This window comes from Rhineura floridana, chromosome 4, assembly GCF_030035675.1.
Source record: "Rhineura floridana isolate rRhiFlo1 chromosome 4, rRhiFlo1.hap2, whole genome shotgun sequence".
Classification (NCBI taxonomy): domain Eukaryota; kingdom Metazoa; phylum Chordata; class Lepidosauria; order Squamata; family Rhineuridae; genus Rhineura; species Rhineura floridana.
Window position 1 is genome coordinate 19612801 of NC_084483.1, and position 26445 is coordinate 19639245.

The following is a 26445-nucleotide window of genomic DNA, read 5'->3' on the forward strand; positions in this document are numbered from 1 at the left end:
GGAAGGATCAACCATGCAATTTCCTAGTGACCATGCCCTCTAATTTAACATTTCCACTCCTTCTGGTTGCTTGGCAACTGAGCATGCTCAGCTTGTTTTACCAGCTCCCATGCCACTGTAGCTACCCATGAAGGTGAGGGGGCAAACAAAAGCTACCTTTCTATCTCTCCATGAAAATCAATACATGTGTTTTGCCACCAATTTTAGGCAGAAAGAGATATATAGTTGTAGACCAGTTAACAACTTTCTAGCCCCATATTCTTGGAATGGATAAATCAAACACCATCGTTAGTTCATGTAGTACATGGAAATAATGTACCCACTGAATACAAGATTTGCAAAAAAACAACCACCACCACCCTGTATTTACACAATGCTCAGTGGGATAAAATGACAAAGATATAGAACTAATCTTATATTACCATCCAGTAAGAGCACCAATTGTTTTAATCTAGCTCTTAGATTCTTTTTATATCCCTACAGGCTAATCTCTCTCTTACACACACCCACGCTGCCTCTCACCGCCTACACATCATATCTTCCTAACCACAAGGTCTCTAGGTTGTTTTAGGTAGAGTTGCAACCACATTCCTCTCATTAGGATCACAGCTTTTACTCTAAGAAACCCAGTACATCAACTATTTTGTAAACCTATTAATATAAAGAAATACAGAGGACTGCATCCAATGGTGGCTTTGCCTTAATAGAAAAGGCACCTGATTTTCACTAGTTCACCTTACCTACTCCAGCCCTCCACACCATTTTCTATTCTGTCCCAGAGGCTTTCTCAACCACCAAGGGCAACTTTGGGGTGTGAGCTTCAGTCAGTACAAGAGACTCATCAAAACTGGTGCCCTGACTTGCAAAACTGTGGGAGCACAGGTTTAGGGAACACAGATGAAAAAAATGGAGAGAGAAAGAGCGGAAAAACAAGCAACACCTATAAACAGAAAATTCCACTGTTCTCTTTTCAGGGCAGGTCTTCCTTGCACAAGGGAGGTAACATGCAAGTTAAGACAAATGTAAAACAAATATTTCATTAAAATGAAAGGCGAGGAGGCCATATTCAACCAGACATTTATTCCGCTATTATTGCACTTTAAAGAAGCATGGCTTCATCCAAAGAATGTTCGGAAGTGTATTTTGTGAAGGGGGATGAGAGCTGTTAGGACACCCCTATTCCACTTACAGAGCTACAGTTCCCAGAGTTCTCTGGGAAGAGGGACCGACTTGTTAAACCACTCTGGGAATTGTAGCTCTGTGAGGCGAATACAGGTCTCTTAACAATTCTCAGCACACTTCACAAACTACACTTCCCAGGATTTTTGGGGGGAAGGCATGTCAGTTTAAAGTGGAATAAAAGTGGAATAAATGTCTGGTGTGAATGTAGTTGTAGTTTCAAAAGAACTTGAACTCCTTACCTTTATTTCATATTCATAGTGCTCATCCTTTCCCTGTCCACAAAGGACATAACGTGGAATACAAATTTTAACTGGATTCTTTAGGTCATCTGGGCTTGTTTTAACAGAACGACAGATCATTCGCTATCAAATGAATATCAAACGGGAAGAACAAATTAAAATCCACATCACTCCACAAACAATATTCTATGAGATCAGAATATGACAGAAAAGTAAAATAAAATCAGATGGAGGTTTTATGTGAAGCAAATGATCCTCTTTCTCAGAGACAGAAGGGAAAATGGAAACTATCTCTGCAAAGTGTTGCTTACTCTTTATGCAGCCTTAAGCACAGTGAAAAACAGCTAATAAAACTTTATAATTATAGTTATGGTCACACATCAACATATCTTGAAGTTATATTTATTTATTTATTTCATTAAACTTATAGACCGCCCCATAGCCGAAGCTCTCTGGGCGGTTCACAAGACAAGAAACATCAAAAATACAATAAACGTATAGCAATATAAACACATTAAAAGTTTAAAATGTTAAAAAATTAAAAACAATATCAGCGCATACAAACATGTATTGTGAAAGAGGAGGGAAACAATCTGACTATTTCTTTCCCCTGTAAGTCTCCTTCAGAGGGTTGAAAGACCCTCTAGAACAACAAAAGGGAAGGGAAAGGATGAACTGCTGATGATTACTTCCCTTGCCCTCAAGCGGGAGCCTCCACTGGATTGCAGTCCCTTCTGCAAACAGGAGCCTTTTCATTTGCAGAAGGACAACTCAGTATACAACCCATAGTCATGAATCTTTATATCAGAAATAAAACAATCTGTACTGAGTCAGAGAAAGCATGAAGAAACCTGTTAATTTCAAAAAGATTTGACTTTTTGTTATTCTATAATTTTATTAACATACTTAAAACACTTCAGCATATGGTGAAAGTAGCAACCTGTGCAATATTAACAGAAAATTAGATTGGGGAAAGTCTGTCCTAAAAAATCAGAAAACTAATTTTAAAATGCAGGCATCTTGAAAATGTATCATTTGGTGTTTGCTCCTTCTTATCTATTATGACCAGGATATAACCAATTCCTGAGTGGGAGGAGGAGCAGGGCATCACTGGCATGTGGGTTAAAATGTGCAAAAGTTCTTCTTTAGGATTTTGTGATCCCCTTCCAGGCCAAGAATTCCAGGAGTCTACACTGAGGAAAACATTGGGTTGGATTCAGAGATCAGTGTGCCGAAGAGGACTGGCAGAAGCAGACTTCCCTGTTGTCAGGGTTGGGTTATGGGTATCAGTCTGGAGTGAGTTAGGAGCCAGGAACTGGAGTCAGGATCAAACACCAATCCAAATTAGAAAGCAGGACTGGAGAACAAACCAGGAGTCAGGATGGACCAGCAAGACCAGAAACAAGTGGCACACTAAAGCTCAGGTAGACCTTGTTGCTCAAGCAGAGTTCCAATAAGAGAGGGGACACTGTCTTATACTTCCTGGAGGACCTAAAGGCCAGCCTGTGTGGAGTCAGTCTGAAAGTTTCCTCCCAGCGATGATGTTTTGCCACGGGCAGTGGTGAGGAATTCCTGACAACTGTTGCCTCTTTCTCCCAGTAGCCCCCCAATAAGCCTCAAAGAGAGAGATCCTACTGAGAGAACCCTGAAAATGGAGCTGAAGCAACTTCCACAAGTCAAGCTTCCCCTCACAGGTGCATTGGCCCAATTTTCAAGGATGCCCAATCTTTCCCCTAGTCAAAGCCTACCCCATTCAGCATGGTTCCCAATACTCGAGAGACACTGGGGATGTCGGGGGGAGCTCAGGATGAGGTAGGACACTAATTTGCCAGCACACTAATTTGACTTCTGCCAGCACACTGATTTGCATTTCTATCTTCACTGTCTTGGCTAAGCTTCCATGCTGCAACTAAGTGATTGTTAATACATCCGTTTTCTCAGTTCTCTTGTGTATCTAACAGAATGCACAGAGTCTACTAATCTGAGCAATACAACTTCAGAGGAACCCACAAATCAAGCTCCATGTATGCATACTTTTTAGTTAAGCTTCTGGGAACAGAAGCTCCCTATAGAGTGGATTTCCCTATGATGTTATACTACTCATGCAACTTGTTTGAATTACAAACACAAGCTTTTGGTGCAAATGCAGATACATCTCTAAAATTAACAGAGGGAGTGCATGGTGTGTATAGCTTGCCAAAACTAGCTATCACTGATTTATGTTTATAGTTCTAGAGCATGTCCACCAGCTGTAAAACATGAACGTAGTACAAGGGAAGAATTTGATTGTGAAAGTGAATCATCTAATGACATAAAATCCTGGAAAGACAGCCTTGAAACTGAGTCATCATAGAGACTGTGGTATTCCACTGTTCTGCTATTTGTGACATCTGCTTCAGCCCTGGCAAACATACTGTTACGGTCATCATGACTTGCATTTAATGTGATTCCTCTAGATGGCAGGTCGAACAGGAAAGGAAAGGGTTAACAGCAACAGTTAACAAGACTCCAGTTGCATCAGTTTTACAGCTGCAGCTATTTAGAGCAATTAAGATAAGGACCATAAAAGAAAGAGGGTGGCTGCAGTGGGGTGTGGGGTGATGAAGGAGTCGTGTGAGGAAGGTGCTATTGTGTTTGTTTATGAGCCTATGTATTCTGAGAACGCTATTCGTGCATCGCAAGTAAAGCTTCTCCTTAACAAAGCTGTGGCAGCCTATCTGGTGTCTTATTGTTTCTACAACTGGGTTACTGGGCTACTTATACTTTCTACAACTGGGTTACTGGACTACTAAAGCTTCCAACAACAGGTTATGGGCCCAGATCCTAGCGTGAAAGCCCAGATCCTAAGCGTGAAAGCCCAGAGTCTAAGCGTGAAAGCCCAGCTTCAACGCCTAAAGCGCAGCCAGAACTGGAAAGCTGCAAGATAAGGCAAGCACCGCAACTCCTTCAAAATAAGAGGCGAGGATGGCCACACCAATATCCTATACATCCGGAATGCCGCTTGAGCGTCTCAGTGACTCTAACTATCTCAGTTGGAAAGTAAAAATGCAGATGCTGTTGATCCATGAGGATTTATGGCATGTTATTGAGGATGAAACGCCGGACGACCCCACAGAGGAATGGCATCGCCAAGATCAAAAGGCAAGAGCCACGATAATACTTGGTGTGCAAGATTCTCAGCTAATAAACGTGAGAAATATGGAAACAGCCAAGGAAGTTTGGGATGCACTGCAAAATGTTCATATTCAGACTACTGCAGGAAGCAAAGTGCTACTCTCGAGAAAGTTGTTCCAGACACGTCTAAAAGAAGGTGTGAGTATGAATGCTCACATACAAACCATACGTAGTCTATTTGCGCAGCTACAGGATAGAGACGTTATATTTGCTGAACAATTTCAAGTTTATTTGTTACTTTCTTCATTGGACAATTCTTATGACAGCATGGTTTCAGCATTAGAGACTATGAGAGACGAAGAATTAACCATGCAGTATGTTTCCTGTAAATTGCTCCAAGAGGCGGAGAGACGGACTGATAATAAAATGCAACACGCCGTCGCTGGTCCCTCAAAGACCAAAGACAAAGGGAAAGTCTACGCGTTAAGAAAATGCTACAGATGTGGATCTACTTCTCATCTCCGTAAAGACTGCAAAGCACAAAGCAAAACAGAAAAAGACAAGGACAGTATGTCTATACGGGTTGTAACGAACAGCAACAAGTGTGAAAAGACAGAGAGAAACAACTCCGTTTGGGTGATCGATTCGGGGGCGACAACGTTTCTCTGTAACACAAAAGAACAATTTAAAGTACTTACTTCAACTTGCAAGAACATTTATTTAGCTGACGGATCGAAATTGGAGGTACAAGGAAAAGGCATTGTATTTGTAGAATGTTTGCAAACTACTTTAACCAATGTGCTTTATGCTCCTCAGATGGAAACAAACATTATGTCTGTGTCTGCATTGAACAGAATGAATTATGATGTTATGTTTACTAAAGGAAAATGTACTGTAAGTAGAAATGGAAAGGTGCAAGCACAAGGCTGTTTAAAGAATGCACTCTATGTAATAGAGATAAACTCAAAAGATAAAGTTCAGGCAGTACTGAATAAACCCATTCATGACGGGTGTATACATGATTACCATAATAAATTGGGACATGCAAGCTATTCAACCTTGCAATTAATGCCTAAGCATAGTGCAGATATATGTTTCAAAACTTGTAAACTGTTTCTAGAATGCTCAGTATGCAAGGAAATGAAAGCCGAGGCTGCTCCTAAAAACAGAAGCAGTGACTGTAAGGCGAGTAGACCTTTTGAACTACTCAGTATGGATCTAGCAGGTCCATTTCCAAAATCCAAAGGAGGGGCAAGATTTTATTTCGTTATAGTGGATCATTATACTAGATACAGCTTTGTATATCTTTTAAAAACAAAAGCTGAAGCCGAGAACAACCTACGCCATTTCATTAAGTGGGTGGAAGCTAAGCACCAAGTTAAGGTGGCACAGCTACATTCTGATAGGGGTGGGGAATTTCTATCCAGCTCTTTACAGCGCTTCCTTAAGGAAAGAGGCATTAAGCACTCTCTCACAGCCAGCTGGTCTCCCCATCAGAATGGGATAGCGGAACGCAGAAACAAATGTTTGCAAAACATGTTGCGTTCAATGCTACAAGGTTGCAGTTTAACACAAGGGTTTTGGGGTGAAGCTGCCATGTATTCAAACCACTTAATTAACAGGCTGTTCTCTATAGCTGTAAATATGACTCCATATGAAAGGTCATATGGAAAGAAACCCAAACATGCACACTTGAAAACCTTTGGTGAAGTTTGTTGGGTGCGTGTACCCAACATGAATGAGCATCATAGACCTGGTACGTCATGGGTTAAAGGGATTATCCTGGGTTATGAACGTATGGCATACAGGGTATGGGTAATAAAGTCCTATAGAGTAGTCTCAAGCCGGGTGGTATCCAGTAAGAAACCCCTAGAACAGAAACGTAGGGAATATGTGGCATCCCCAGAAAAGGAGACAGACCTAGTAGTTTTGTGGTCTGGTCGTAATACAGACAGAATGCAACAAGAACATTCGGAAGTAGAATGTACCAGTCAACCTGAAGTGAAAGAAACGGTTCAGGACTGTAACATAGAGATTATAGCAATGCCCAACAACCCTCTTACTCCACAAGTAAAACAAGAGGTAACTGACATAAGTGAAGGGGGTGAGCAGGGCCAGGTGGCAGTCACTGAACTGCGAAGATCACAGAGATCTAATCTGGGAAAACTGCCAGATAGATTCAAAATAGCCACGCTAAAAACCACCCATAACAATAATGAACCCATACAGGAAAATAATGAAGACGATGATGATGAATGGACAGCACATGATTACGAAATGTGGTTTAAAATGTTGGAAGGGGATAGAGACTGGATGGAACAGCAGGATGTTCTGCAATTGGTCTAAGAATGTGCTAGAAAATACAAAATGTAAAATGTATTATGTATGATAATGTATACTCTGTATTTATGTGTATATGTAAACTGTACCCTGCATCATACGGAAATCAATATGAAATACAAGGGTGGGGAATGTTACGGTCATCATGACTTGCATTTAATGTGATTCCTCTAGATGGCAGGTCGAACAGGAAAGGAAAGGGTTAACAGCAACAGTTAACAAGACTCCCGTTGCATCAGTTTTACAGCTGCAGCTATTCAGAGCAATTAAGATAAGGACCATAAAAGAAAGAGGGTGGCTGCAGTGGGGTGTGGGGTGATGAAGGAATCGTGTGAGGAAGGTGCTATTGTGTTTGTTTATGAGCCTATGTATCCTGAGAACGCTATTCGTGCATCGCAAGTAAAGCTTCTCCTTAACAAAGCTGTGGCAGCCTATCTGGTGTCTTATTGTTTCTACAACTGGGTTACTGGGCTACTTATACTTTCTACAACTGGGTTACTGGACTACTAAAGCTTCCAACACATACTGCTGTTCAAGAAAGCAAGGGAGTTTCAAGCTCAGTATGCACTTTAGCACTGCAACTTTATCAACTAATGTAATTTAAGCAATGAAGTCAAACGAAAGGCACGGGCTATGTTCAGTGATGGTGAGAGTTGTAGCCCAGCAACGTCTGGAGGAACACATGTTCCCTACCCCTGTTTTAAGTGCTTCTTTTCATAAACAAGTTCTCAATATCCACAGATAGCACCAGGGTAGCTGAGAACAATCAAATGCATAATAATTTCAGTCTTTGTAATTTTATTTAACACCAACTACACAGCACAGATCTCACTCTTGATGAGTGTTTAAAATCTTACAAATATAGGCTGGACAAAGTCTGACAAAAGAACAAGAAGAATGTGGATATGGGAATGTTAACAAACCAAACTAAAATTGGTGATGGTTCAGAAAAGGCTCTGTAGAAGTAGTGTCTTTAGGATGGGTCTCTAAAAATAAATAAAAACTTCATGAACCAAAACATATGGCAGTCATACAAGATTTTACTGACAGACCTGTTTGTTGTTAAGGAATGATGCTTAACAAGCAGCAGCAGAAAGCCTATACAGAGAAACACCAGGGGGGGGAGCCTCACAGTCTTTTTACTGGTGCTTCCTGGAGGGAAAGGTTAGCGCATAGGCCTATGCAGTGAGAGGTGCAAAGAAACAGTGCTGTCTATGGCCAAGTTTGCACATCCCATTGAATTATACTTTAAGGCAAACTATGGTTTAATGTGGGTTGCAAACCAATCCTATGAATTACCTTGTATGAGGAAGGAATGTACCACAGAAGACCAGACTAACTGTCAGCTAGCCTATAAGGTCATGGATTTAAAAAATAGAAGGTTGGCATGAAATACTTCCATGTGTGTGAGATACAGTGTGAGAGTGAGTTTCTCTTACTTGATGGGATACAAGAATCTGAGCCAAATGAGAAGCAACAGGAGACAGAGGCTGGACAGGAGGTTGCTTCCAGAGTTAAATACACATAAAGGGGCTGGTAAAAGCTGGATTTTCTGCCCCCTCCTTTGTCAACCTAAAAAGCTCCACTAAGGGTCGGGGAACCCTGCTGAATGGAGTGGCTTGGCACGAGGAGCTCAAGAGGATCCCCCAAAAATCAGGTGGTGGCATCTTCCACAAACATGTCTCTTCACATGTCTCATCCAAATTATTTTTCACATGATGCCTAGAAGTTGTTGCCTGCAATATTTTGTAACGTAAAGTGCTAATCTGGATGAAAATAGTATTTAGGGACAAAATATAATATTGTGAACAACCAGCAAGACACTGAACAGTATTTCAGTTCCATTAAAAGCTTGTGTTTTTTTTTAAAATAAGAAACAAGTATATGGGTATCCATGTTTGTAGTAGTTCCCTGTATTTAAGTAACAACAAAAAGTTACAAAATGAAGTTTTCCCTCAACAATTTTGCTGCATTACATAGTTTGCTATTTTAAAAAGTAAAAGCCAACTCAATGCCTTCTTTTTCTCAAGGCCATTATCAATATTATTACTTTGATTAATTTATTACTTTGAAAGATTTAGCTTATGATCTCAGAGGCATCTTTTGAGAACACAGCATGAAGATTAATTTCATAGGTTTTCTCTTTGATTCTTAAATATATGTTGATTTCAAGACAGACATCATCGTTGTTCTTTACAGTACTTTCACATATTTTCCTGGCAAGACAACTAATCTCCAAATAGGCATTGTAATGTTTGAAAAATGGATCAAGTGATTTTTGTTTGCCTGCAGAACAAGGAAGAAAAATACCCTAGCAATCAGAACACGTACCAATGAAAGGGAAGGGAGCACACTTTTTATTCAAGAAATACTAAATGGAGCAAGAGAGAGAAATCATTGCATTATCATTTATACTTACAGTCAAGCTCCTGCTTTCAAATTAAGTCCTTCTTGGATAAAGGCACAGAGGAAAGTATCTACCTGGGCCAGTAACTGACCCATTTGGCTTTTGAGTGCTAGATGAGCATTAAATATTCCCTTCCCTTGCCCACACACAGATTAGTCCCCACATATGCCAATGGATGTAATTATATTCCAAATTTAAGGCCATGCCTTTACAAACATGGAAGTGATAAAACATGAGACATGTTCTGAATAGAAACTACCTAATATATGTGCATGCACATGCAGTGTACCAAAAGTCAGTTCCTGTATTTTTTGCTCTGAAATAGTTGCATGTCTGAAAAGGCTAGTAAACCTTTTGTCAAGCTGGCAACAGAGAGCCTGAGAATATTAGTCTTTTCCATTCCCTGCCAGAAAGAATATTTAAAACTGATGCTTGACACCAATATTCAAGAATTATTTTCAGATACATCTTGGATGTAATAAAGCAGCTATGAGTTAAAATTTTTGCATGAGAACATCATGTGTCTCATCAGAGAAATACTTACATGAAAACACAAATTTGGTTTATTTGCATTATTCTAAAAAAAGTAAAAGTCTAAAGAGCACCTAGATCTACTGTCCTGTCAAATGCAACACTAGCCTAATGGCATCTTCATTTGAACTGAAAGTCAGTTTCCAGATATATGGTTGGGTGCTAGGGTGGACATGACAAAAGGATGAAACAGTTCTCAGTTGGGTAATTGCTTCTCTTTGAAAAATACAAGATAAATTGCTAGCTGATTCACATCTAGCCTTGCTTGCATTAGAAAATACAAGCTCAATTTCTATTAGATTCTCTGTTTCTAGGACAATTATACTGCTGAGCTCACTCAAACAATGCAGCTGAATTCTGTCAAACTGCAATTCATCAGCTAAGGAATGCAAACTAGAAACTGGGCAGAAGACACTATCTTCCTGTATAATACCAATATGAGTATTAGTAAGGACTAGTGATCGGATTTTGCCCTCTATTTTTACTGTAGTATAGAGCAGTATCTGAATTTCTCCTAAAGGGGGCTTGTTGATTTCCATGTTTTCATGGAGCACGTAAATCAGATCAGCTAAATTGGCCTCAAAATTGTATGACAGATGCACTCCATTATCAAAAACCAAATCAGAGACTGCTGAAGCCCAGTCAAGTGAAAGGTGCAACAGATCACCTTTAAAGAGTGGGTGATTTAAGTAAGCATAATCTGACAGTGAAATTACAATACTAAGTATATTATGGCATATTCTTTGTGTGAAGTATCTGTTAAAGGTAAATATTTTCATTGAATTTTCTTCATTAGAACACAATAGTCTGATGCTCTGTCCAGCATAACCAATTTGGATTTCTTTTAATGTAGAGACTGGGAAAGCATGAAAAATTTCCAGAGAGTCCTGACTGCTCTGCAGTTGACTGGTTGATGGAATAAGGGCATACATGACAGAACTGAGTACAAGCAAGCATGCAGGCTCTGGTCCAGGGTTTTTACAGTTTCCCACAGCAATCCAATATATTCCTTTTAGTTCATCAGATCTGGCACAAATTTCTGGCAAGATACAGGTCACATATTGCAATAGTTCATCCTGAGAACACAGCTGCAATTTCCGAAGCCCATCTGAAAAGTACACAAAATTTTGCTTAAGCACAAGGCTAGTTTTCAGTTTTTCATTTCTGTGACAGTAGGAATATCCCTCAGAGTGATCTGTTGTACACATGTCAATTGAAGTGTCGGAGTAGAACAACTTTGTATCATCTTCTTTTTGCACAGGACTTCCTGGGCTGATGTTTGCATCATGGAAGCCTTTCTCTTTCATACCTAAAAGAGGATTTAGCTGCATTTTTTTAATAAATAGAAAGCCTTTTAAAAATGATACCATTTGTGTATACTTTTCATTTTTTTCACAGAGACTGACTAAATCTTTGATGTGTTTAGAAAACCAACTCCTTTTAAAGAGCTGACAGCTGGTATCATTGTAAATACTGGAGAATTTGCTGAATAAATGTCCCAGCCCATAACTCTGTTTTGTTCCCACATGTGACTCTGGGAGAGGTCTTTGGCTGACATTTGTAGTTCTTTTGTCTAACTGCTGATATGGAATCTGCTCACAAACTTGGGGAATTTGGTTATTGTGTTCCCTGAGACAGAGAGAAGTGCAAGCTCCATACTGATGTTTAGCAGAGGCTAAAAGTTCTGAGGCAGGCATACGGCAGTCAAGGAAAAGACGAGATTCTGTTTCCAAACTACTGTGTTCCCAAGTAGTAGTAGATAGGCTTGTATTTTCAAAATGATGGCATGCTGCTTTTTTATCTGGTGCATGAATCATTCCACATCTGTCTTGAGTTTGAAGATGAAAATCTGTAGAATATTTAGAGCAAGTTCCCTTGCTGTTAATGGTTTTGGGATGATTTGAGTCACATTCATTACTGCACAGCCAGTTGATGTATTCCTGTTCTAACTGTCTCTTTTTATTTGTAGCTTTCTGAATCATATGGAACTGCAAGATTCTTCTCCAATGAGGATTAAATGCATCTGTGGTTTTGTTTTGCTTACTGATGCCTGCTATTCTTGTATCTTCATTTGTATAACATTGGCTGTCACCATTAGATACAGCGAGAAAGCCATAAAGAGGCATTTTCTGTTTAAAATGTCAAAAAACAAACAAACACAAGAAGTGTCTTTGTGTACTTAACAGAAAAGCTGTTCTGATGTAAATTTTCAGATGTGGATTTAGCTGTTTTGTGCAGCTCTGGATTAAACATCACTGAAACCAAATTAAATCAACGGGATCAGTTGTGATTCAAAAAGTAAAGCCAAAATTTATCCTTTAGCATAATCTTGCATTTTGAACAGTACCCATTTCACTTAAGTAAGTTCTGAAGGATCAATCGACATCCCCAATGGCAGAACTCCTCCTGATTTTACAAATCAGAATTGAAGCTTATATCCTCAATTTCCAAAAAGAAGCAAACATTTTGATAATAATCACTGAGAAGCTGTTATTTAACATTTTTGCTTGGAACAGACCAATGAAAGCATATGGGCAAAAAGAAATAAACTTACTGAGTTGGATACCTGCAACAGTTTGCATGCAGTATTTCTGCATTTAGTCTGATTATTTGGAAAATTGAGCTTTAACTTTAGCTTTGTATATGGGTTATACATTACCAACTAGAAGAGTCTGATACCAATGACATGGACACGTTTCAGTGTAGCAGAGTTCTTACCAATTACTTACTCCTAAATATATAATTGTTTCAATATTGTAGACTACATCTTTGAAAGAGAAACTGTTGCAGTATCAAAAAATTAATAAACTATGACCTTCATCACAATCAGCCAAAGTTTTACCATAGCAGAAGCTTCCATTTTAAGCCTTATCCCATTGGCTATTAATCTTGCCAGAATAGCGAATTATAATTATGCTGCAAAGATGTTAAAGAAATTTAATTACAGATCATGCCATAATTTAAGATTAGGACTAGTTCAAGCTGACAAGCTATAACTTACCTCATACTTCAACTTGCGTTGAGCAGTACCATTATGAAACTTTTCATTATTCTGGAAAGCAAAGTAGCCGTAGTTCAAATCCTCTGATGGTCAGAAAAACGGCACAAAAGTAATCAAGACAGCAAATGACCCACTTCAGTCATTAAGTACGACTAAGTAAGGCAGGCCCATTTTAGTTCAAATACTGAGAATTGGCAAACAGAAAATAGCCATCCAATAATTATTATTTCTGATAACCAATAGAAAAACAAGATGGTTTGTCACATTCCCACGTCATAGTAAGCCACAGTTAACGGTTTACTGTGATAGAGCCATCTAAGGCACTTGCACACAGAAGAAACAACCATGATCCCTGGCTTAGTGTTACATCCAAACCCAGTTTCAGTCCAAAAATCATGATCAGTAAGTCAAGGACAAACCTCGGCTACATATCATGGCTTGTTGGGAGTAACACAACTACAAAACAGTACAAAACATAACAGTAAGCCATGAACAGACGTTTGCTTCCTCCCAGCACCAGCAGAGAAAGCTGACACAGACCACAAAGGCATGTTCAAAGTAAGCCATGAACTATGGTTTACCATGTCATGCGAAGCAGGTAATTTAAAAAGCCATTCTATTATATTAACTGACAAACTGAAAAGCAGGCAATAACTATCAACTATTCAGACACATGTGCAATTAAGGTATTTTAATGCAACTAAAGGAAACTCCTTCATTGTCTGAACAGGAAGTTATACAAAACTTATAATATTTCTCTTATAGTCACAAGGAGAACATGAACTTCAGTTTACCAGCATCATCATATTAAGAGCAGAACGCAGAAGCCCCATGCACCAAGTGACCCTAAACACAGGATACTGCATGACAGCAGTTGCTCACAGTCAATTCCCAGGGTCAATGCGTATGGCTGCGGTACCACAACCACGTTAGGAAAGAACCAGATTGGGAATCGGCTAATCAAATAATTTCCCCAGAACAAGTCGGCTTTAGGAAAGGTAATAGCCCCGTTGACCATTGCATGACCCTTCACTACTTAGCCAGACAATGCATAGCCGGCCCTACTAAACACCTATTTGTAGCCTTCGTCGATCTTGCCACAGCTTTTGATTCGATAGATAGGAGTTTTATGTGGGCCAAATTAACAAAAACCAACTTAGACAGACGACTCTTGGCCCTGATAAGAGAACTACACACGAACACCAATGCCCGAGTTAGGGTGGGATTATCTGGCTCTCTAACAGACCCTATTGTCACAAATAAGGGGGTGAAGCAGGGATGTCTACTGGCCCCATTCCTCTTTAATCTTTATATAAATGACATAGTTTTAGAACTATCGGATCCAGCCTTCTTTCCTCCTTCAATTGGATCCAGGAAAACAACTATATTACTATATGCGGATGATATGGTATTACTTTCTATTACCCGCAACGGATTAAAGAGGATGTTGTTAAGACTCAATGATTATTGTACTAGGGAAAAGTTGCAGATCAACTATAAGAAGACAAAGGTGATGGTCTTTGGTAAAAGGCATGCTAAATTTAAATGGTCAATAGCAGGCAATACAATTGAACAATGCCGAGTCTTTAAATATTTGGGCATATGCTTCTCTGACTATCTTTCCTGGAAGAAACAAACGGAAATGTCCAAGGCAATAGCATCAAGAACAAGCGGAGCTATAGTCAGATTTTATCGCTCAGCAGGGGGTAACTAATTGCCCTCGCGCTAAAAATTTTCAGATCCAAAGTCCTCCCGCAGATATTATAAGGTGCGGCATTTTGGGGATGGGATGAAGCCCAAGCAGGCAGTCTTGAGGCAATTCAAAATTGCTTTATGAGAAGACTTCTAGTACTTCCCCCTGGCACCCCAGCGGCACTGCTTCATGCAGAGTTGGGCCTCTCTCCACTCAGAGCCCTTATACATTGTACTTTGATTAATTTCTGGAGATCTATAAAAGATGCTCCGTTTAAGTTAATACTTAATCTCTGTTACGAACAGGCCTTGGGGGAAAACTACTGGATCTCAAGAATAAACAGATTGTATCAGACCTATCATATCTCGCCACAGGCCCTTTCCTCTCTAAACAACAGAACGAGACTAAGGGATGCAATTATTCAATCTGGAGCCTACATTGATAGATTGGCTATCATAAACTCAAAATTCTCCAAATGGTACTGGATATATAAACATGATGCTCTTACAGCAACATATTTGGCTCAACCTATATCAGTAAAACTCAGGTAGGCCTTTACGGCATTACGTTTCCAAACCATGCCGAATGCAGTAATGGACGGCCGCTATTCCCAAACACCTTGGCACCAGCGCTTTTGCATATGACGTGGAAGATCTGCCCCATTACTTATTGGCCTGCCCACTGTACTCCCATCCACGAGCCAAGTACCTAAAAGACCTGCTGGCTCATCCACACTTAGTGCAGGACCATCACAAAATATATCACCTTATGTCCGATACGGACTCTTCTATAACATATAGGGTTTCGCTGTTTGCCTTGACTGCTCAAAAGATCCACGCAAAGCTCAAGTTAGAGACTGTAAATAATTAATGGGCGAAGTTAAGGGGTGAACATTTACCATTATAAATTGAGTCCTGAAGGAAAGCATTACTCTCAGGACACTTTATTTTATGGTTTTATGGTTGAATGAATTTTAACACTCTAGTAACGACACGTAATGGGACGTGGGTTTTAATAGAGATAACTTGGTATCAGATTTTAAGTGTCAAAAATTTTACTGTAAAACTTGTTCTGGTTATGCGATGGCCTATGGCTAAGCAATAAAGTCGATACTGATACTGATACTGATGTTAGGAGAGAACCAACGCAGCAAAACATGCTGCTGCAATGACAGTCACCTCTCCCTAAAGAAGAGCTAGGGAATCTCTGACCCTCCAGATCTGCAACTGTAGCAAAGGATGCACCAGTACTGGCATCAACATCCCAAGAACGGTCTGTAAACTACACACGTGGGGTACAATTAGAGTAGGATTGGGGAAAAAACACATATTTTTCCAAGCCCCATGTGGAAGGTTGCTTTGTGGTTCATATATTTAACGATATATTAAGTAGCATTTACTAGCATAATGCCATCTACTTATTTCTAATTAATTTATTTTAATAATTTTAATATTATTTTAATCATACCACAATACCATAGTTTCTAAGTGGTGTACAATATGTTTGCAGGGCAGGGGGATGGTGAGGTTGGAGTTGCACAGGTGTGCCAGCTTGGCTATGCTGATGTGCCTGCAGAGCCTCCGCCTTGCTGCCACTCTGCCCACCCAGGTAAGCTGCAGCGACACTGCTATCATGAGGGCAGCTCCACCACATGGACCTGGGGTGAGTGCTGATCCTTATGTAGCCAAAACGGCAGCATCCAAGCACATGAGGGGAGATATGAGCAGCTTCTGAGGAATTCCAAGGTTGGAGGAAGCAAAATAAAGTATTTAGGCAAAAACCTGAAGGGAGGCCATAAAAATTTCCTTATAGAGGTCTGAGCATATTCAGCAGTCATGGAATACTGGGTCAGTTGGGGAAAAAAAGTGAAGCAGATGGAGAAAAGGAAGTTGACTGGAAGTAGTTGAAGTGAGGTAGCCGTGGCAACTGGGAAACTTCAAAATGCTGCTGGCAGATGGGCAGGAGAGGCTAGCTAAGGGAGACAGGTAGGAGCACAAAGGGAATATGAAAGTATGGGAGGTGGGCAATAATTATTGTTGTCTCTCTTCCTTCAATGGCATTTTGCTCCATTTCTCTCCTCTTTCCTTGTCCAGAAGAAACAAACAAAAGAGAATGCAGAAAAAGATGCCAAGATATATAAACCACCTCATTTTCTAGATATGTCATTTCCTGGTACACAGCAAGAAGCAATTTTGAAAATGTCTCTAGGGATGAAGTGAGTGCTGCCTACATAAATCATTAGAGAAATCCCAGATTTTAATGGACTGAGCACCAGTGTATTCATCCCCAATACACAAACACACACACACAGAAGTAACAGCAAAGAGGAGAGTTTCTGCTCTCTAAAACAGTTAATATTTAGTATGAAACATATAAAAAATAGCTATGATAATACAAACTCCAAAGTAAATACAGTTCATTGTCCCCATATTGCAGACTTGAAGGGGCTGTGGTGGATAGACAGTGGCTTACAACAGCCCTGTGGTGTAGTTCACACAGTACCACAGGTCAGGCTCTGAATGGTTTACAACAACCCGGAAGTGATGTCCAGAAGTATTAGTCCACTATTGCAAATTGACCTGAAACCGAGAGTGTAGCCTAACACAACACAGCTATGTTATCCATTGCCTTTATTTCCATATTGCAGGTTCAGCTGAGGCAGTAGCACACAAAAATCCTGCTGTGTAGTTCACTGTTACACCTCTATTGCAGGTTGCGGAGTCTTACTGAAAGTGGCTTACAGGAGCCCTACAGTGTAGCCCATTGTTAATGTTGCAGGTGAGGTGATGCTCAGGCTGGTCTGGATTCCCCATCAAAATTTTTTGGCTGCAACAAAGGTTGATCTACTTAAATTACACCTCCACCCAGGCATGCAGAAAAGCCTCATGCTCTACTTACAGGCAGGTAGACTAGTCACACTTTTAAAATGTTCAAAAACTAGAGTGGAAAAACTGCACATGAACAAGAACTTGAGTTTGAGCAGGGACTCTGACACTGCTTTTTTTCAGCCCCAGGTTCAAAACACTGCAGTGTTTTGCTGCAGTGCCTCACTTGTCATTTACAACCAGAGCTTGGAAAAGTTACTTTTTTGAACTACAACTCCCATCAGCCCCAGCCAGCATGGCCACTGGATCGGGCTGATGGGAGTTGTAGTTCAAAAAAGTAACTTTTCCAAGCTCTGTTTACAACTTATTTAGCACAAGCTGCATTAATAACATTGTTGGGGATTAATTGAGGGGAATAAGCCACTCTGATAATATGTACAAAGGCAAATGGACTTCTGAATGTACAAAGTCAAGTATCGGTTGGAACTCCTTTTACTAAAGAGGAGTAATTCAAACTCTGCCCATCTACTGGTGCTTGAACCATTGTGGAAGAAAAGGTAAGTAAAGGCTGAAAGTGTATTGAGTGGTTTCTGTCTTTTCTTTTTTGAGTCTGCAGTCATCAATGTAACTTTGCAGAGACATTTCCCCATGTAGATGTGATCACAGACTCGGGCTTAGGAATAGACTACTGACTACATTTTCTCACCTTTGTAAGTTCTGTAGAATGCAGCAGGCTATTATTATTCTCTCCAGATGTACAGTGAATATTTTGAAGACGTCTTTGTACTTCTTCTTCAATAAAGGCATTTATTCTAGATTTTTTTTAAATTGCAAATAAAAAAAAGATTTTTTCAGTTATGTAAAGGACCATTAGGGCTCTGTCACCTGGGTAACCAGCTGCATTTTTTCCTCTCATAAACCATTTTTAAAAAAAACCCACATAATAATCCCCTGTCTTTTGATGGTTAGTAGAGACAGGGCAGGATGATGGAAGTGTTAATAATAAACAGATTTATGGCTTTAATATATTGTTACCTGTCCTGAGACTTTGGAAGGGACAGGCTACACAATAAAGTAATAAATAAGTATAGTCACTTAAAATGCAGAAGGAACTGCTTGCCTTGCTCTAAAGTTTTCTATAGTTACTAACTGCAGTAAACAGAAGAATTAGTGACAGTCAATTCCCCCATTAAGTTAAAATATCCAGTGGCAGCCACAGGCTGCAATCCTCCATTAAAAATCAATATAGGTTTTGCTACTGCATTCAATAGCAACAGGACTACTTCCAGAGCTTGCAGCACATAATTCTAGTTCTCACTGTGAAATTTGCTTACTTATATTAAGAGAAGGCATAAGCATAGAGTTGCTAAAGAGAGCAGGATTTTGGTTAAAAGCAACAGAAGGAAGATATAAATTTTGCGTATGATGATAATGTTGTTTAGAAAACAGCCTCAAGGGTGTTTGCAGGGGTGGGGAGATTTGATTCTGTGTATGCTATTGGGTATTTCATATTCCCTTGATTATATGGCATTAAACAGATTTTTAGATGCTATGGAAATATGATCATAAAATGTCATAAACCCTTGGGCCCTGATTTGAAGAGATCAAACTCATGAGCTACCTCAAGTAAAATCAAACAAGGTTCAGGGTCTTATTTGGGAAACACTTTAAACTCTTCAAAGCAACAGAACTGTGTCATTCTGCTCCGACTGCAATGAAAGCATTTTAAAAAAATGTTATTAAAAGACATCCATCTAAAAATTCTTCAGAGGAAAACCAGATTATAGAAAACATTTTTTGAAGATGTGTAAGTTGGATAAAACAGGAATACATACCTGTCGTCAACCAATGGAATAAAATGTGATTGAGATTTTGTAATGTTAGAAGGCGAACTGCTATGAGACAATCTCTCCTCCACAGCTCCTAAGGATCCTTTTGCAACTCCATCACCTTCATATATCTTCTGCTTTAACTGCTGTATTTGCAAGTCCAAACTGTCAGCAAAATTTCAACACATATTATTTAAGATGCATCAGCACAGTACGGTTTCTTAAGCTTTGCTGTAGTAAGCTTCCCTAAGACAAGCCGCCGCCCCAACAAAACAAATGAAAGGAAATTTCACCTGGCAAGTTATTCTTACCCAGAGGGTAAGAAACTAAAAGCCTGTTAAAAATAGGGGATTGATTTCTACTCTTTGACATGATCAACACAGGTGGTGGTGGGTGGGTGGGTGACCCATACTAAGTTGGATTGTAAGAGGGCCTCCCTAAGGAACTGCTCATATATAGACCAACTATCTACAGTGCTTTCAATTAACTGCCTCAGAGCAGAATTATATCCAAGTGTATTTTGGTAGACACAAAAATGAAGCCAATATGGTTTGAGAAGAAATTAAATCAGGATGGTATCCCATAAGGGACATTTCCTTAGATACACACATATATTAACAAAAAAGAATGTTACAACTATTTAAGTAGCAAAGTACTCACTTGTCAACAAGGAACTTCATTAGGATGTAAATATATTAGTTAAACAAATGAACACTAGTAATTTTCAGAGCAAATACCTTAGTCAGCTCATTAAAGTTAGATTGATTCATAAGTCTTAGGTCATTAGCAACACTTGAGTTAACCTTGCCTCATTTTAGAGCTTTGACAATGATTTCAGCAATTCAGCCTCCAGAGGAACTGGCACAAGTCAAAAATAGCTATTCGATTTAAATTAATGAAGACAAACATGTTTTTAAGTATTTCAAGTATTTCTAGAGGAATACAGACATATTTCAATAGACCTGAAAGTCCATTATTGGTTGGTGCCTCTTTTAAATCTTTAGTATACTAAAATAAAAATCAAGATAGATAATTCATTTTGAAAGATTGTTTTCACATTTCCTGACAGTCCAAAATAAAATAACTTTCCAGAAAGTGCATACACATTAATGATCATCCTTAATTTGCAAGTAAAATTTGCACTGCAAAGTATTAAACAACTTTTAACAAATAAAAATATTTTTCCAAATGTTAGCTTCTTCAGCTCTACCCAGCTGCTTACTACAGCTATAACCATGCAACTGATTCAAACTCAAATTTTCTACTGGACGAAAAGCAGGGCCAGTGCCAGGCATGGCTGGGCCCTTGGGAACCAGCCTGGCCCGGGCCCGCGGTGTTGTAACCCAACACCCTCCCGTTACAGGCACCGTAGGTCTAATAAGCCCGCCCGCATACCCCACCTACCTCTTTTGTCATGTGAATGATGTGAGTGCTGTGCGCTCATGCCTGCCATCAACCAAGATGGCGTCAGAGGCATCAACCCCTTAGGGAAGACCCTGCTGCCATCTTGGGTGATGGCAGGCATGCACACACAGCAAGCATGGCATTTGCACTGACTAGAGAGGTTGTTGGGGCAGGGGGTGGGCTTATTGAAGCTCACACTGATTGTACTGAGGGTTGCCTGGGAGCTCCCTCTCTGTGATAGGGTCAGGTTGCAGGATTGCCACTGCCACAGATCATGGAACTGGAGTGCCACCCTCCCACCCTAAGGAGGGACGCTTCAGGGGCCCTCAGCCACAGCCCAACTTGGCCGCCTTCTGGCACTGGCCCTGAGGAAAAGAGACAATGTCACCCATTCCTTTCTGCAGAAATCCTAAAACACAAATTATTTCTTTGAACATATGGTGTGGTACACTCCCCAAAGAGTTGAAACCAAACCAAAAAAGTTGTATCTTCATTCTACAATGATTCACTAGAGTAGGGATTTAACATCACCCCCACAAACGAAACAAAACAAAACAAACCTCACTATAAGAAGCACTCTACAGCTACCATCAGTTTGGTGACTATCGCTGCTGCTGCACTGAAGCTAGGCTAGCCCATGGGGTAGTTATTTTTCTGAAATTTGTTTAATAGTTAAAATACTAAACATGAAACTGGAACTATACAGAAAAATCTGGGAAACAGAATATTGCCAAATTGGAATGCTTTCACTCCCACCTCTATTTTACAAGTAATTAGCTATTCATGGAAAAAAACATATTATGTTGTTTCAGTGCTCCTTTAAATATTTTCTCGGAGATTGTCCATCTATCTGCTCCCTCTCCAAAATATAATTTTGGTACAGTTTAATGGCCAAACTATTATGGTTGATATAGTTATGGAAATACTCAGTGTAAATTTAATAAAACACATAAAAAATGCAATGAAAAAGAATATAAAAGATATAGTATACAAAAATCAAACATTGACAAACATAATACTATAATCTTCAAAAATGTGTAACAAAGACAATATACATCATGAAGAATGTTTCTGGTATGTACAAATTTTGTTCAGATGGTCCATTTCTTTTATGAAGAAAAGAGAAATATGTTTTTTGTTAGAAAAGTCCAGCCAGACGCGTTTCGACAATGAAGTCTTTTTCAATGGCTACTAATACGACTTTCAGCAAAAATTGAATATATTACGATATCCAAGGAAATTACTGATATGACTTTAACAAAAATTAAATATAATACGATATCCAAGGAAATATGACATTAAGAAATGAATGTCATATTTCCTTGGATATCGTATTATATTTAATTTTTGTTAAAGTCATATCAGTAATTTCCTTGGATATCGTAATATATTCAATTTTTGCTGAAAGTCGTATTAGTAGCCATTGAAAAAGACTTCATTGTCGAAACGCGTCTGGCTGGACTTTTCTAACAAAAAACATATTTCTCTTTTCTTCATAAAAGAAATGGACCATCTGAACAAAATTTGTACATACCAGAAACATTCTTCATGATGTATATTGCCTTTGTTACACATTTTTGAAGATTATAGTATTATGTTTGTCAATGTTTGATTTTTGTATAGTTTTACCTCAAGTATTTGTTAAGGTTCCATTAGACTTGTCTTGATTATAGTCACTAATGGCCAAACTAGACACAATATTTAACTTGTCTTCACATTTAATATGCACATTTTAAAAAATGCAAAAAGCAGCTGCTGGGGTGGTAATTATCAGGATCACAGTATCTGGGGAGGGGGTGATAACTCTTTTCCTTCACTGTTGCTGCCCTGACAAAAATTGTCTGAAAACTGCTATTTACAGTTTGCAGTTGAGGGGTGAAATAAAACACAGAGACGTCAGCTTGGGTTGAACAAGGGCCACTTTATTTACATTATAGAACAAAACCCAATTTAAAGTGACCTGCAGAGGGAAACCTAGGTGCGGGAACTGTCTATAAGCAAGTAGCTTGCCATACAGCTCTCGGGCGACCAGCCCCTGCTGGGGCAAGGGCAAGCCCATCTGCTTACCCTTTACCCCAGCCACACCCTGCAGGTGAGTAGGGGGGCCTTCCCACATCATCCCCACCCAGGGCCGTATAACCCCTGGGTAGATGAGGATAAGTTGGCCCCAGAAGCAGCCCATATCCTGCCCTAGAGCCGTAAAGCCCTGAGAGACAGGCCTCTGGAACCACCAATCACCTCCAAAGGTGCCTAAGGGGGCCACCTAGCTGTCCTTACCTATTTCCCTTCCCACACCTTCCCGCCACAAAAGGGGGACAAATCTCTATTTAGTCCCCCTTTACCCCACTGCCGAGAAACATCTCTCGCAGACACCCCTGCAGGTCACCCAAAATAAGTTGTTACCTGCATGAGACAGGTGAACGCCATTGGCCCTGTACAGTTCACCCTTCCAGTGCTGAATGCGGGGATGCGGAATGGCCAACCCCCCCTGCCCAAGAAGAGCCCACCGAATTTGCCGGTTGACCTTCTTCCATGCATGATCAATTCCAGCTGGATCCCATATGCCGCACCATGTCTGACCACATCAGACGCACCAAAGGCCAACGCTGCCTTATCACTTGCATGTCCTTACATGCCTGTATGCTGAGGGCCTTGCCCTGCTTCACGCCGCGGTCATTACCACCGAAGTGGATGACCATTGCCTGCAGAAATATCTGCACCACACCTTGGTGGAACAGAGTGGGTAGGAGCCACTCCCCATGCATTCCTTGCCGGTCCGGCCACTGCACAACAGCCCCTCTACTGAGGCCCAACTGCGAGCCCATGCTCGAATTCGCTGCCCTCCAGGGTGCCCGGAAGACCATGCTGTGGCCGCATATTATGATGTGCATCTGCTCCATCCCTGTCCAGCAACCTGTCAAAACAATGAAGATTGTGAGGCCGCTACATTCCCTTGCCCTCTAAAAGTGGGGAATATAGCCCTTGTACGCATCAGAGGACCAAAGTCCCACGCCCTGTACCAGTGCCTGTGGGAAACTAAAACCTGCTGCTGTAAAAGCAGCCCCAATTCGAGATGAATAGGTTCCAACTGTAAGGTGTCGTACCCCAGCCCTTACAATGCTCGTTCGTGAGGCTGCCTCATCCCCCTGCCCTCTAAAAGGGGGGAATATAGCCATTATATGCATCAGAGGCCCAAAGTCCCACATCCTGTACCAGTGCCGGGAGGAAACCAAAAACATGCTGCCATAGAAGCAGCTCCCATTTTAATTGCATAGGTTCCAGACTGGAAGGGGTCATACCCCAGCCCCTGCAATGCATTTTTTGTTAACGCCAAAACTGGTATTGTTGACCCAGACAGGCATATATGGCCTATAGCTAAGGGGTCCAGATTAGCCTGGGTGAACAAATATCCTTCGGCAGAGGTACACCTCTGGTCCGTTCTAGACCTTCCACGTTGAGCAAGCATAACCCCCCCTCCCTGGAAACATCAAAACTGGAGGGCATGGCCTATAACTAGGGGGTCCATATTAGCCTGGGTGAATAAATATCCTTCGGCAGAGGTACACCTCTGGTCCGTTCTAGACCTTCCACGTTGAGCAAGCATAACCCCCCCTCCCTGGAAACATCAAAACTGGAGGGCATGTCGAGAGAGGTCTCACGTAGAGCCAGCCGCCACCTCTTTTCTCCTGGAAGCCTCAAAACAGTGTATGAGCCACTGCCTGGAATAGCTTGGGTCTTCACTGAAGGAACAGACCATTTCCCACTGGTCCACTACACCCATAAAATGTCCAGCAAGAAGGGTCGATGGGGATAGGGAAAAAACCGCCAGCCTGGCTAAGAAAGCTTACCTCTAAGTGTTCCCACGGCCATGCCCCTTCTCATGCCGTGCCGTCTATCAGGAATATCAGCAGGTGAGTCACTGGAAAGGCCACTCTGGCATATAGCCCTTGCTGGCCCAGAATTCCTGAATACCTGTTTCTGGAAGCTGGCGAGCATGCTGGGGGCAATGTAACCCATTGAATCCAAGGGAATTCCAGCGCGCAGCTCACAGGATTAGCCCCCCTTCACACTACCCCTGCTGCCCTATTCTGCATTCTGATAGCTGGTGATCATGCTAGGGCAATAGATAGGCTTATGGCCTTCTCTGACTCCCTGCATAAACTTCTCCCAGAACAACGGGACAGGCAAGGGCCATGAATTCTAGTGTTCCTAATTATAAGAGAGTTATGAGACCCGACCCCAGGCCATGAGCTCTTCTGTCCAAAAGTCACCTTCCAACCCCGGAAAAGAGTTAATGAAAGGTAACATTCATAGTTAAAACCCCTTCCTGAATCCAGGCTTGCAACCGCAGGAAAGGGGACCACACGGCCAGGTCGGTGCATAAGGCAGCCATAACCCTGAATTCGAAGTATGGGTGTTCAAGCCCCATCGTAGCATAATAACCCCATTAAAAGACCCCTAACATCAAGAGGGCCGAAAGGAAACACTTCATGGTCCCAATCCAGGATCTCATCTGGGACGGTTCAAGCTTGCCCCTGTGCAGCTTTCAGCCCTGGGCAAGAGTCAATCTTGTTACAGAAATGTGAACACCGGGGCAGGATCCTTCATACTATAAGCTGAAACCTCAGGTGCTAACATGCCTCCCACAAGCTGCCATACCTATGAACATCCACTCAGACAGATAGTGCCCCACTGCTTAGGAGCCCACTTGTCTCCTGACTGCCCCCTCACGGAAGGCTCTGAAGCACTCCATGCGTGCAGCTCACTGATCCTAGACTAACTAGTGTGGACCCCTCACTGCCTGCCCCTTTGAATAAGACTGGTGTGACCAAGTGTACTTCTGTACATTCTGACCACAGCTGTTATTGCCATGACTAAACAGGGTGAAGATTGTAGGCCATGAGGGCCAGCCGTGAGTTGGAGGCCATGAAGGCCAGCCAGGAGTTGGGGTATGAGACTGGGAAACAAAAGGCAAACCATAACATAACAAACCTCCCCTTAAACCGGGTAGCCTGCTAACCTAGTTCATAGTACCCAGAGTCTAACTGGGGAAGGGACACCTGTCCCTAAGCAGCCGGTGGCTTCTTCTTACCCTTTTGAAGGCCTCTTGCCTCCTATCTCCCTGTTGCACATATCCATTGAACATGACCCAGCAGTGTGATGCTGCAGCAAAAAGGGCAAACGCGGTTTTGGGATGCACAAACAGAGCTATAGCTTTCAGGTCGAGGGAAGCAATAGTCCCACTATATTCTGCATTAGTCAGGCCTCATCTGGGACACTGCGTTCAGTTCTGGGCGCCTCATTTTAAGAAAGATATAGACAAGTTAGAGCGGGTTCAGAAGAGGGCAACGAGGATGAAGAGAAGGCTGAGGGGTGACATGATTGCACTCTTTAAGTACCTGAAGGGTTGTCACATAGAGGAGGGTACAGATTTGTTCTCTGCTGCCCCAGAGAGTAGGGCTAGGTCTAATGGTTTTAAGTTGCAGGAGCGTAGATTCAGATTGGACATTAGAAGGAACTTCTTGACAGTAAGGGCAGTTCGGCAATGGAACCGACTGCCTAGGGAGGTGGTGGGATCCCCTTCACTGGATGTCTTCAAGCAGAGGCTGGACAGCCATCTGCGGGAGATGCTCCAGCTGTGTATTTCCTGCTGTGAGCAGGGGGTTGGACTCGATGGCCTATAAGGCCCCTTCCCACTCTATGATTCTATGGTGCTAGCATCAACCCTTTTTTCCCAGGGATTGGCACTGTAAGGCAGCTGCTAAGATCTCACTGCCTCAGGTAAACTCACAGACACTACTTGGGAGCAGCAGCTCCTTGGAGTTACAAGCCCCATTGCGTGGGTGGGTGGTTGTCTGCTATGCCTCCCCCCCACTTTGT

General features: G+C 41.3%; 1 protein-coding gene across 7 annotated transcripts in view; it reads right to left on the bottom strand.

Annotated features, from left to right (window-relative positions):
* The window catches only part of KIF16B (kinesin family member 16B), a 198809-nt gene that overhangs the window by 69778 nt on the left and 102586 nt on the right, over positions 1–26445 (bottom strand). For 4 of the 7 annotated variants that reach the window (XM_061622596.1, XM_061622599.1, XM_061622600.1 and 1 more), the window contains 4 exons: positions 19168–19326; positions 18039–18144; positions 12815–12865; positions 1422–1544 (listed from right to left, as the gene is read on the bottom strand). In XM_061622596.1, the coding sequence (XP_061478580.1) occupies positions 1422–1544; positions 12815–12865; positions 18039–18144; positions 19168–19326 (439 nt within the window). The other 3 variants (XM_061622601.1, XM_061622603.1, XM_061622598.1) reach the window with 3 other exon arrangements.